The sequence below is a fragment of the Hyalella azteca genome, unplaced genomic scaffold (genome assembly GCF_000764305.2).
Source record: "Hyalella azteca isolate HAZT.00-mixed unplaced genomic scaffold, Hazt_2.0.2 contig7536, whole genome shotgun sequence".
Classification (NCBI taxonomy): domain Eukaryota; kingdom Metazoa; phylum Arthropoda; class Malacostraca; order Amphipoda; family Hyalellidae; genus Hyalella; species Hyalella azteca.
The window spans coordinates 105,777-120,307 of NW_025937659.1; the positions used below are offsets into that span (position 1 = coordinate 105,777).

The 14,531-nt window shown below is 37.7% G+C and overlaps 2 protein-coding genes across 3 annotated transcripts in view; both read left to right on the forward strand.

The window, feature by feature from the left end:
* The window catches only part of LOC108673734 (carbonic anhydrase-like), a 31,672-nt gene that overhangs the window by 4,347 nt on the left and 12,794 nt on the right, over positions 1-14,531 (forward strand). The gene's annotated exons all lie outside the window — the stretch shown is intronic.
* Positions 9,676-14,319, forward strand: LOC108673650. The gene is made up of 5 exons (XM_018161512.1): positions 9,676-9,816; positions 10,619-10,680; positions 11,488-11,634; positions 12,787-12,991; positions 14,099-14,319. The coding sequence occupies exons 1-5, from the start codon at positions 9,711-9,713 to the stop codon at positions 14,317-14,319; spliced, it is 741 nt and encodes a 246-aa protein (XP_018017001.1). The 5' UTR covers positions 9,676-9,710.

The window sequence follows — 14,531 nt, forward strand, 5'->3', positions numbered from 1 at the left end:
GGGTCTGTGGTCACTGACCTGTAAGATCCGGCGAACACAATTTCGCTATAAATTAGATAAAGTAACGAGTAAACATGTCATCAAATGTGTGGTACAAGAAATTATAGTTTTATAGCCTTCATCATTGGGAAAGTTGGCTCGATCGTATCTACTTCTGCCAGAGTAACGCAAATTTAAGCCCCCCCGGTCGTGCAAATGGTTACAACCAACTTCGTTGCAACTAACTAAGGTGATATAAAAATTTTCAAGCATTCATAAAGCGACTAAGCAATTCATTATTGGAGTGTCGTGCGCGCTCTACGTTAATACATTGTGATTATGTTCGATCAATTAGTTTCATAAGTGAGAAATTACTGAAGGATGCAAGACTAAATGCTGCCTTTAATTACACTTCTTGGTACTATTATAGAATGAACAGAACAAAGATTTTGGATTATGATGAATTTTACATGGCATTTTTAACATTTGATGTGCGATGTTGTTTCGCTTACGGATTCTTATGTAAATTTATCGCCTTCTGTAAAAAGGCAGAATCGCAACACAACATTGTTGTTCAAAAATCCCGCGGGTGGCACACAGTCTAGTTTCTCTCGTGACATGACTTAACACCGAAACGTTTAATTTTAGAAGATTCGTATAAAAAAAGATCCGTAGAATTTTTTTACTCATATCTCTCTAATATGTTGAAAGTTGATGATGACTAACAACATAAAGTAACACTTTTCACTGTCAACTATTGAAACCAGTTGCGCGTCTCGGTAGCATCACTCTCGAGAGTTTATATAATATTAATTTATTACATTATTGAACCATTACTTATGCCACAAACCCAACCTGCAACACACAAACCTCAGGAGCACCAACACTATCACCGGCACTCCACAGTAATCGCCCGCACCTAGCAGCCAGCATCAGCGTCGAATGTCATCGCCTGCATCACACATCCAATTCCTGCACCACACATCCAATTTCTGCACCACACATCCAATTCCTGCACCACACATCCAATTCCTGCACCACACATCCAATTCCTGCACCTGTCTCTTATACACATCTAGATGTGTATAAGAGACAGGGACTAGCGTGTGTCTCGGTGGGGCTTGTGTTTGTGTTCCTCACGTCACGTTGTTTAGAGTGGCAAGTAACGCACCATAATCAGCATTAGATTTTTCCAATTAAACTTTTACCATAAATAAGTTTGAGATAATTTTTCATTTTAGAATTCAATGTAGTTACAAGTTTTGCTTCAAAATAACAAATGCGACGTTGTTAACAAAGCGAAAAAAATAACTGTGCTGAAGTTGGAATGATTATTCATTTTAAAATTCCTTAAAATTCCAAGTAATTACTAAACCTGAAAATAACGAAAAATCGGAGGAAAAATGGGTGCTGAAGTCGCGTGGTGTGTGTTGCAGGATGCGTGGCGCCCTACTACTACCTGCTGGAGCGCTGGGGCGACGCGGCGCTGCGAGACGCGACGTTCGTGCCGCTGTTGAGCCTCATGCTGCTCGTCGCGCTGTACACCGTCGCCTACGGCTGCGTACCCAACGTTCTGCTCGGTATTAATTCTACTGAAGGATAAAAAAATGTTATCATGTATTTTCTTCAAAGTTTCAAGATTTTTATGTTGTGAAGTGCACCCTATATAATGAAAGGTGAATAATCGTCGATGATCATGAGTTCCAAGATTTGTATTGATAATCAACTTATTGCATGATTATTTTTATTTTCATTTAGTATTATTTTTCGCACAATTTGTTTAAACAAAAGATCTCAACTGAAATATAAATTTCATTTCACGACGTGTGTTGCAATACAAGGTTAAGGTGGTTGATAGTGCGTTATTATCTGATGACATTATTATGGCACGAAGGAGAAATGTTCCCGCCGAGTTTCAAGGAACTGGCGTCGTCAGTAGCCATGGTGTGCGGGGCAGCGGCCAACCTCATCGTGGTTCTCACGTTCAGCCAACTCGAGGTGATGTCATGATAAAAATTTTACTAAAACTTCACCAGAATTCTTTAGTTATTTAACACTAATTATGATCTGAAATTGATTTGCGTAGTTGCTTCATCCTACTCTGCTCACAAGGGTTCAATTAGGAGTAAATTCTTCGTTCTTTATAACCGCAAGTTTGGGTTCCGTTTTTACGGCTTTTTATCGCAGATACTTGGGGTCTCTTATATAATAGATGGTTTGATGTTTATGGTACCCACGGCAGAGAAGTAATTTTTTTAAATTTTAAACAGATTTTTGGATCACAGCGAATGATAAAACCAAATTTAAGGCAAATATTCATTCAGCTACTTTTCAATGTTCAGTCATCACGAGTATGTCATGTTAAGCATTATTGGTTGTGTGGGTAAAATAACATTTTCATTTAGTAATGTAATTTTTCGATTTATACATTATATATATAATATGTTAAATACATTATATGTTCTAATTATGTTGTATTCCAGTAACTTCACCTTGTTTCATTCGCGATTACATTATTGTTATAGCTTGTTTTTCCCAATTGGATTCATTCATGAAGGATGATAAAAGTATATTATTATTAAATTGGTTTTTATTCGTAAGATTACGACGAAAACTTATGCAATTTATGAATTTGGTACACAGGGATGAGGGGCAAACGTTGGGATACGTAATTGATCAAAATTATTTATCGTGGAATGACGTCTTAATTGTGAAGGTTTTCAGTTCCTCGATCGTTACCAGTAATTTTTTCTGTTTTATTAATTATCTCATACAATTTTTCCGCCCAGTCCCAGGATTCATGAATACATATATTATAATGCAGTTGATAATGATTTTTCCAGCCATTTGAGCTTTATGTAGCGATTATTTGTTGCAGAGTGATAATAATCCTCTTCCAGTTTCGATTTATTTTAATTTTGTAATTTATTGCTTGAATTGTATTTATTCTGCACTACGTCATGCTCGCTATCATAGCATTTTAGTTGGCTATCACTTTAACAGTATGGAACAGTTGTTGTTGGATAAAAAAAATTAAGGCTGAATTAATATATTAATTGATAAGGGTTTTTATGGGACACGTTGGCTAGATCCTCGAACTAGGTTTCATTATATTTTGAACAGATTTGAGATATCTTGCTACATGCACGGGAAAGGCTGACATAAAGAACCTTTTACCTTAATTCAACGTTCCTTTATATTCATTCTCACGTTATTGCTTATAAACGCGTAATATGTACACATAATAATGTTATTTACACTCGTGCATGAGGCTATTATTTGAATCATGATATAGTCACTTAATTTTAAATGGAATATTGGCTACTTTAATGCTATAAGTCCAACTTTTTTGTAGGTGCTGCTTCACACCTACGGCCTATTTTGGATGTTGGCTTCCATCAATCTTGTGGCAGCCATTTTCTTCGCTACATTCGTCAGGGAAACTAGAGGAAAAACTCTTCAGGATATAACTGAAATGTTTGAAATGAATCAAATAGTTGGTGAATATGAAGAAATCGGAAGTTAAAGTGAATGGATTATTGTACTATTGCTATCTATTGTACTGTTTGCTCCTATGTTTTTCCATATACTCTCATATGTGTTATACTCAAATGTATTATAATCTCAGAAAACTACGAATAACTTGATATAAAAGCACAGCGTAATTATTTTCTGACATTTTGGTGGGGGCATTGGTGGAGCAGCATGTTTCTATTCAGAATTTCAATATTGTCTCACAATATTATAATTATATAATATAGCTGTTTCAGCGTTTATTACGCCGAAGGCCTGTCGCCGAATCTTAACATCGCAGAACATCCACTGCTTGTTGCGAGTCTCGAACTCGCAACTCGCTGCTTCAAATTCTGCTGTGCTTAACCGCCCGGCCTCCACGCCGATTCTGACCAGGAACTGGCGCACAGAGCTGGGATCGAACCCGCGCCTCTCTGCGCCAATCCTGATACTCTGAACTTTAACCACTGGGCCACCCTGCCCTTAAAATATTAAACAGATCGTTGACAACATTCATAAAATGTTCACACATATGATAGCCCTACCAAGCCAAACTCTCTTGTAATTATCAACTAGACAATATATCAATAGAATGTCTGCTCACGATGTGTCCTATGACGCGATGTAGAATACCTGGACTCGGCGCTGGCGACCAGTGCTCCGCTATATCCTGACGCCTGTTTAATAAAATCTTACCACACTTCTATTTAACTTTACTTCCTGTTGTTTATCTGTCTGCTACAAATCTTATAATCGATATTTAGCACACTTTACCTGTCCAATCGATATGAAATTTTGCACTCTGGCCTAAGGGTACGTACACAGTGGAAGCAGGTTTGCCCGCGCGGGCAACCTGCTCCAACCGGCCACAAGAATGAACATAGGATGATAATGTAAGTGTTCACAGTGGAAACCTGTACGAATAGGCTTCTGCCGACAACCTGCTTATACCTATTTACCGGAATGTACTGCACATTCTTATCTGCTCAACCTGCCTGGCATATGGTCATTTTTGAATTAGTTGTTCCTTTAAACCCTCCATTTTCTTTATTTCTTTGGAGGATTATCGGAGAATTATCGAAAGTGGCGCTGGCGTCCACTGCCTAATTAATCCGATAACGACAACGCGAAATTGTTGGGACATGGGACAATGGGACATGGGACAGAGGGACATGGGACATGGGACATGGGACAATGGGACATGGGACATGGGACATGGGACATGGGACAATGGGACATGGGACATGGGACATGGCATGTTTATGTTTATGGTGCAGGTGATGACATGTTTATGGTGCAGTTGATGTGGACATGTTTATGGTGCAGGTTCAACAGACAGTAAAGACTTCGATAAATTCTCAGTTTTTCTCATGATCAAATTTCTTCTTAAAATTTTTTTAACAGCTTTTCAGCGGTTCAGAGAGTTTGACGGGTTATATGATTAATTTATCCTGCGATTTATTCATTTATAATGAGTTTTGACTGTATGATTCGTATTATTGAGAGATTTTATCAATCGTTATAGGGAATGCACAAGCATGTTTCCTGCTTCCACTGTGAACAACTTCTCGCGCTTGTTTCAGGCGCCAGCCTCAGCAGGTAACCAGCACGCTGGCAACCGGCTTTCACTGTGTACGTACCCTAAAGTCGGAGACAATGCATGAATCAATTGACAGAATGAAAAAAATAAGTTAAAAATAAAAATATTCTGTTATAAATGTTAAAAATAAAAGAAATTTATTGAACATGTGTAACATAGGAGTCACCGGCCTCTTTAGAAGTGTGGTCTAACAAAAGTACTTTTTTAACGCATATTATTTGGTCTGTGAATAACTTTCATATTAACACATATTAAATGTACATTATTTAGGATCTTGATAATGAAAAAATGGTCGAACCAAAATGAAGACACTCTATAAGTGTCGGAAATAATTTTAATACTGGAATGCGTGCGGTGTCAATTACAGAGAATTTTGTCAATAACAAGTTTGAGAGCAGTGATGGCGAGAAACTATAATACGAGTATCGAAGGCAAATCACGAATCAGCAAAGAACAATGTCGAATAACAAATCTGATCGATGAAAACAGCCATAGTATAATTATTTTATAAAATTTTTAAATTAATTTAAATTTAATTTGTAATTAATTTTTTAAGTAGTGCGTAGTTTTGTCACATGAATCAAGTTGATTTCCACATTCGTTCGTTTTTTTCAAGTGGACCACGATTTTTGACGTTCATAAATATTGAGCAAAGACTATCACTGAACCATCGACGTAATCATTATGAAAACATGACTGCACTTTATATAGCGTTGTTGTAAAAATAACTTTGACGCGTTGAGTCATCAAGAATTTTCTTCAAATTTGCATCAATAAAAATATCGACGAGTTGAAGAATTTTGTCTTTTTAAGTCATACGGGGGATGAAACCGCTGCCGTCCGAGCCTCCTTGAAGCATCCACCCGCAAGCGTGGACAACGCTCAGCGATGTTCTTTTGAAGTTCTGCAGTATTGAAACATCAAACATCACTCGATTGGATCAGCTCCCTCTGACATAAAGGGCGCAAACTTTGCGGTAAAAAAGGGAATTTTCCGATGATTGGCCGGCGATGAAGGGAGCACAATTGCTGCTATTTATGGGACGCATTAAATAAAGCAGATTGTTGGCTCATGCATATGCGCAGAGAGTAGACACGTGCAGAAAAGATTTGAGTGCCTCACTCCGTTTGCCCCATGACGTGTGCACAGGTTTACAATCATTGCACATGAAAAGTTCTTGTATTTGCGGTGAAATTATTGCTGTGAATTATGGTCTAAAGTTTGTAGTGAGTAAATATAACGACATTCACTATTAAGTTAAACTTGTCAGATATTTGCGTTTTTTTTTTCTTGCAAGACAAAACCTAGTCTAACCACCCTTCATTGAATACCTTGCTGCGTTCATTTCTTGCTTGAAAATATACCACAAAAAGGACATTTTGGACTCAATAATGTGATGAATCATTTCTACGTTTTAATAGCAGTTATTATCAATCAATTGAAGCGCTTGCTGAATAAAGACCTAACATGGCAGCTCCATTTAATTGATAATTTTATATCTACCTATGGTAGATGTGTCGGCTGGAATCATCTCGACAACTATATTAAGTTATCTCGACAATTATACATGTTATGTCGACAACTATACAATATCATCTCGACAACTATATGAGTCAACTCGACAACTATATGAGTCATCTCGACAACTGTACAAGTCATCTCGACAACTATATGAGTCATCTCGACAACTGTACAAGTCATCACGACAACTATATGAGTCAACTATATGAGTCATCTCGACAACTGTACAAGTCATCTCGACAACTATATGAGTCATCTCGACAACTGTACAAGTCATCTCGACAACTATATGAGTCAACTATATGAGTCATCTCGACAACTGTACAAGTCATCTCGACAACTATATGAGTCATCTCGACAACTATATGAGTCAACTATATGAGTCATCTCGACCACTGTACAAGTCATCTCGACAACTATATGAGTCATCTCGACAACTATACAAGTCATCTCGACAACTATATTAGTAATTTCGATAACTATATGCATGAATAATTGTTATTGTCGAAAATATATTCGGTGGATTGGTTGCAGCGGAGATGTTTTTCTCAACTGCTTGGAAGCATGTCACTAGTTACTAAACTGAAGAATTTGAACATTTATACATTTTAATATGAATAAGCGAGATTGTACTCGAAAACTCGCTTTTCCATAATTCAATATAAACATTAAAGTTAAAAATGCATGTAAATAAACAATAAATTGATAATTCTGTACGTGAGTAAAATATGTCGTCAGATTCTGCGCAGCACGCTATCTTTTTCTGTGGCAAATTCTGCGCAGCACGCTATCTTTTTCTGTGGCAAATTCTGCGCAGCACGCTATCTTTTTCTGTGGCAAATTCTGCGCAGCACACTGCGCAGCACGCTATCATTTCTGTGGCAAATTCTGCGCAGCACGCTATCATTTTCTGTGGCAAATTCTGCGCAGCACGCTATCATTTCTGTGGCAAATTCTGCGCAGCACGCTATCTTTTTCTGTGGCAAATTCTGCGCAGCACGCTATCATTTCAGTTCATGCGACGCAGGCAAGTTGTCCATCATTTTCCAACGACTTTGTTTAACTGCGGCGACACAACACGTGATCATATTTGCAATCATATACTGAAGTAACTTCTATGATAATAATAATTTTATCCATCAAGACTCTACTTATAAATTTTATATTTTGTACAGCTTACGTTAATGAAGAGAAGATTATTATTAACAAAATGCTATATTTTCCAAATCATTTCAAATGCTAGAGAAGAAAAGAAAATTAATTACTTTAAATTAATTGTCATAATGCAGGACTCAACAATTCAGACACAATAACCTTTAGCTCAAAATGATGTGTTGGTCCAACAACATTACTACCATTTACTGGACATCATAAGTAACTAACACTCTATTGTCAATTATTCTTCCAAATTTATTACGCACCTTTTGATTAGAGCAATGCATTTGTAATTATCATACGAATATCCAGCACGAATTTCTCACGAGACAAATAGAAGTTAGAAGTAAAGAAATGTTTTCTTAATTCTAATGAGTACTCGAAAATACGAGAACATCTGTCAGGCTATTGTAAGCTAGCAACAGTGCCGTGACATATCTTAGAAGCCGATGTCGTTTATATCTACTTCATCATGGAATGATGAATGGAATATATGATTAGGTATAATGCATTCAATGTCCGTAATGACGCGATCAATACTCGACTGTATGCTGTACCCGCCGTACATTTCTTCTTTTACCCTTTGCACATCAGACGCTGCACCAAGATATGACATCTAATAGACCGATAATTCTCGTATTTTGAATGCATTCTTTGGATGACGATGATTCGTATTGATGAGCTCGTATGGAGCAAGGAACGACGAGGGTTTAAGAAATCTATAACTTTGTACCTCTTAACACTTGATATTCCACTTCAACTCACATCGCAGAGTTTTTAACCGAGGCTGCAAGAGATCTTGCTTCCAGTGATGGGGACCATATCGTATATACAAGTTCCCCGTGGCTGCGTTCCGGAACATCATAAACTGCCTTTGATGGAAGAAGCTTCAGAATTTGAGCCAAGCGATTGACGCAGTGCCTTTTCTGAAACGTGTGTGGTCATTTTAGCCGTAATTTGTGTAACTACGAGTTTATGCGTCATTTTAGCCGTCATTTGTGTAACTATGAGTTTATGCGTCATTTAAGCCGTCATTTGTGTAACTATGCGTTTATGCGTCATTTTAACCGTAATTTGTGTAACTATGAGTTTATGCGTCATTTTAGCCGTAATTTGTGTAACTATGAGTTTATGCGTCATTTAGCCTTAATTTGTGTAACTATGAGTTCATGCACCATTTAATGATGCGTTCTATGAATACAAAAAAAAAGACTTTCAATGGTTCCTAAATTTAGACCAGCGATTAATTAGACCAGTGATGAGCAAAATTAATTTCTCATTACAGATGGTACTAATGAAACTAAATACTATGAAACTAAATAAACTTTATTGTAGTTGAAAAAACTCAACCAAAATGCAAATAAAGATAATAAAAATGCTTACAATTCTTCTTTTGAAACAAGAAAGAACACCGCAGAGGCGACACCATGCACGTACCTCTGCGGTTTGACCACGCGACACAAAGGCGACGTTCATGCATCACCAAATGACGTCACGTTAGTGGGATGTGAGCACATTCGTATATGTGTTGCATATTTACGTGTTGCACAACCGTACGATGAACTAATGTACTGTACCGCGTTAATTGATTTACAACTTCAATGAGAAAAATAGTTTTCAAGTTGTCATAGGTCGGGAAATTCAGCAACACAAAATGACTTCATCGTCTGTAATAACTATAAATTTGGGTCATGACTACCGAAGAGGACATGAGCCGAAGAGGACATGGTCAAAGAGTGTCCAACTGTGCGTACCACATTTATCTTGCCAGATTGGAGCTAAAGATTTATTCGTCACCAAACTGACCACAACTTGTCAGCTGTCAATGGAACGAGCATTTAACGCCTCTATTTTGGCATTTCATCTGTAGTAAAGAATGACTCAATACAATTTATTCTTCCTTTTCAGAATAAACTCTGACATTAGTCTCAATTTGGATAAGATGTACCAAAAACGTATCATCAAGTCTTGTCCATTGAAATTGCTTGCAGTGATCACCTTCATGGCATTGGCGTATACTGCTATTAGTTACATTCACCAGGATTCAGGTAAATCTTATGTACATAATATTAAATTGCAAAAACAAATTATTGCTCTGCATAACATGCATTGTACGTATATGAAGAAGGAAATGTTTTAATATTAGTACAGTGTACTTGAGAAGTTTATAGTGTTTACGATTCTACGGATATATATTTTTTCCTGAGTAATTAACATGGATATCGAGCTTTGTTAGCTCTTCAGTATTTGCAGACAGTTAAAATGGCAGTTGATTAAACCGAGATGCTTTTTAAGTGGCATCATCAATGTAATTTTAGGAAATGATAAGCTCCTCTAAATTAGATCGGCTGCTTTCACTAAGCCCAATAGCCAGAAGACCCAATAACAAGTAGCCTCATCCCAAGAATGAAAAGAGTAATGAGAAAATAATACATATATGAAGAATATCTTAACCAAGAAACCCATAATTACATAACCTTAATTTCAAGAGGCAAAATCTCAAACCCCATACTTATCTTTAGGGATTAAATCCCATTTCAAATCTACACTCCAAGCAATAACGATTTCTCTAATTATTCATCCTGTTCATACACAAATAATTTGCCACTGCTATCCAATTTTCCTGTTGAGTAATACTGGAAATAATTCTAGAGCACAAGACGTAGCACCTATATATTATATATCTCTAGTTGGAGTCTCCTCCCTCGTCACATTTAAATGATCATTTGGTATATTTTCTCTATGGGAAGCACGCTCATGAACAATGTATGAGAAATTTAAAAAAACACAGATGGAAAGATTTTCATGCTTCCGCGGTTGTTTTTAAACGATATTCTCTCTCGTGAGCAGCCGCTTCACCCGATGATCTGGAGGACGATTATGCATATTCGTGGCAGAGTTCTCAAGAAAAGGTCTGTGATAGCCGTCTTGAGAATTCGTGGCATTCATTTATTGGTAGTTTTGGCAAAAAATAATATAATTTAACAAGTAGCAGGTGTAATCTAGTGGCAAAGTAATTCATTTAACACTGAATATTAACAATTGAGAAAGCCAACTAGGCTAAAATGAGTGTAAAGCGAAGAGAACCATCGATTCCGTTTCACTGGTGTCCTGGCAGTGTAGTGTACGAATTTGTGGTTAGGAATATCTGTAGTTTAGCTTGTATCAATTGTGTAGAAAACAAAGACACTGATTTTGAAAGGAGCATATAAAATAGAACATGAATACCGTTAGAAAGGAATGTACGTCGTAGTCATTCCCTTGTGCGATTTTGGAATTGATCTGATATGGAATACTGTTTATTGTGAATCATTGGTTTTTGTGAACCACGAAAATTAACCGCTATGCTTTTATATGTTGGGAAAGGGTTTGAATACGCGATTTTTCGCTTCCCTTCCCAATTGAAATTGTTTCTTCACAACACATAATCGCGTAATCCCTTCATAAACGACCGTAAGTAACTTTTTCAAATGTATGAGCTAAAAACAAATCCGTACCCTAATAATGTTTGTAAGCGCCAAACCTGTGGAAGACAAACGATGTTGAGATGGTACCAATACAGAAGTTTTGTTCTTCAAGTTATCAAATCGCTGTTCAGGTTCGCTAGTAGCCAGCGTCTCTATATCAGTGGTGACTTAAGCTGCCAGATCTTTCAATAGAATAACAATGAAAATATTAATGTGCGTGTACAAAAGATATCAATGCTACATTTTCATCAGATTGGTGTACTAGAAAGACGTCTCACACGCGCGTCCAAGTCCTTGGAACGGTTGTGGTGCGCAACGAGAGACGTCATGAGCAACGGCGGGTTTTGTGTCACTGCTGACAGAATCTACACTGGCGGAAATATAATTTTCGAACCTGAGGTGAGGACAGGGTAATTTACGAAGGAGCGGCAACTTGATCTTCGAATCTGAGCTGAGGATAGGGTAATTTACAAAGGGGCGGCAACATAATCTTCGAACCTGAGGTGAAGACAGGGTAATTTACGAAGGGGCGGCAACATAATATCCGAACCTGAGGTGAAAACAGGGTAATTTACGAAGGGGCGGCAACATAATATTCGAACCTGAGGTGAAGACAGGGTAATTTACGAAGGGGCGGCAACACAATCTTCGAAACTAAGGTGAAGACAGGGTAATTTACGAAGAGACGGCAACATAATCTTCGAACCTGAGGTGAGGACAATGTAATTTACGAAGTTGCGGCAAGATAATCTTCGAACCTGAGATGAAGACAGGGTAATTTACGAAGTGACTGCAACATAATCTTCGAACCTGTGATGAAGACAGGGTAATTTACGAAGTGACTGCAACTCAATCTTCGAACCTGAGATGAAGACAGGTTAATTTACGAAGTGACTGCAACACAATCTTCGAACCTGTGATAAAGACAGGGTAATTTACGAAGTGACTGCAACATAATCTTCGAACCTGAGTTAAGGACAGGATAATTTACGAAGTCGCGGCAACATAATCTTCGAGCCTGAGGTGAGGACAGGGTAATTTCCGAAAGGGCTGCAACTTTATCTGCAAACCTGAGGTGAGGACAGGGTAATTTCCGAAAGGGCTGCAACTTTATCTTCAAACCTGAGGTGAGGACAGGGTAATTTCCGAAGGGGCTGCTACTTTATCTTCAAACCTGAGGTGAGGACAGGGTAATTTCCGAAGGGGCTGCTACTTCATCTTCAAACCTGAGGTGAGGACAGGGTAATTTCCAAAAGGGCGGCAACTTGATCTTCGAACCTGAGGTGAGGACAGGGTAATTTCCGAAAGGGCGGCAACTTGCTCTTCGAACTCGAGGTGTGGGGTCGGGCAGTTTCCGAAGGAGCGGTCCCTTAGGAAAATTGTACACACAATGAACAATTTAGTTTACATAAACCTTAGTTTAAACCTAAATTGGACGTGATATAAGTCGTCAAGACATTTTAATTAAGTGTAAGGATAGAGTTAGTAATTAGAACACTATTTTCATTTAAATATTTGCAGTTCTTAACAAATTATGTATTTGCCGCGTAGTTGTGCTACTTCGTGGAGGAATTGGTGGGCAACGCCTCGGTGGCGGACTTCGGTGCAGGACTCGGCAAGTACGGCATGTGCTTGCTGCGTAAAAACCAAACGAATTTTCAGCTCAGTGAGAAACAGAAGAAAGAATACATCGCTGATATGCAAGCAACACTACAAAGCATCAAAAAGACCCCTAAAGTAGTATATTCATGGCATGGTGAGTGTTAAGAGTTATATTACGATGTTTAAGACATTTTAATACCTGCTGCAAGAATAATTGAGAAAATTGCGACTCGAATAAAGTGTTCTAAAAATATAAATTATGCACTTTTTTGTGTTCATTTCAAGATACATTACCTACTGAGCTCCAAGTTCACCCTGAACTTATGACTAAGAATTATGACAGAGCAAGGTAAATATCGCTCAATTCCTTAATTATCGGAATTTTCGTGCCGAAGAACGTTGCTCTATTCATTATCCTATTCATTGCAGTATTTCTTCATTTATTTACTACTTTATTCATTTTAACCCTACTCATCTTTGCGTTCAAGCCCAGAGTTGCGGCCAAAACAATATCGCCCTGAAATGCGCCCAAAATGTTGTTATATAATAATAAAGATGACTGCAGTTGATTTTAGGTGCAACCAAACTAAGTAATTCTAACGGTAATCAAATCTAACCTTCGATTCATGATTTAGTCATAAATTTAAAAAAAATAAAAGAAAGGCATATTCAACCAAAGTTAGGAAGCAATACTTAAGTAAGAGTATGGTGAGTTCAAGTAGAGGAGTTTTCCAGGCAACTATGAGGTACAAACATTTTAATCTGTTCTCAAAATCAGTCGCACATTTTTTATGCAATAGATTGAGGTAGAGTAGCCGATTCAATTTCAATTGTTTTAATGAAAATATAAATGCCAACTGAGCATTTAATAATGATTGACTTTAATAAAACGAATTTAAGCAGATATTCCCAAGCTAATTCGTACATAAGTGTTTTCGATTAACCACCGGGAATGCCATATTTGGTTTCCATTGCGACATTGAGATTACTGTCTCCCAATTTACTTATACCGTTTCAGGTTCGCCTCAAATAAAATCGAAAATAAGACATATTATTTTTTCTTGAATTTTGCTAACCTGTAATAAAAAATTTTTAATAAAGATTCAGTAATTTTTATATAAACGGCACAATAATTGGACGTTCTATTTACATTGGGGCCAGAAATTTTAGAACACCCTGAACAGAGCACACGCTCAGAACACCCTAAACAAATTTCTCACGAGTAAAAGCAGTTGATATATTTGGTCTTGTTTCTCCGCAGGTTTCGACGGTGGGATAGCAATCGAGGAAGTGAGCGGAGGCTTCATCTCCCACGCCGACCTCAGTGAGGAGGGACTCTGGCTCGGCAGAAAATGGGACTGGGTGATGAGCATAGAAGTTGGGGAGCACATCCCTCGAAACAGCGAGGATTATTTCCTTGATAACCTCGCGCGTCATGCTTGTCAAGGTATTCAACGAGTTCTTGTTTCTGTAACATACTAATTCTAATTTAATAAAACTTTATATTTATCAAAAAGCCTTTTGAACCATTTACGAGTATAACTCGCTCATTTGAGGACCGGTGGCATTGAAGCGTTCANTGCACCACACATCCAATTTATGCACCACACATCCAATTCCTGCACCACATATCCAATTTATTCACCACACATCCAATTTATGCACCACACATCCATCGGTTGCATCAAACATCC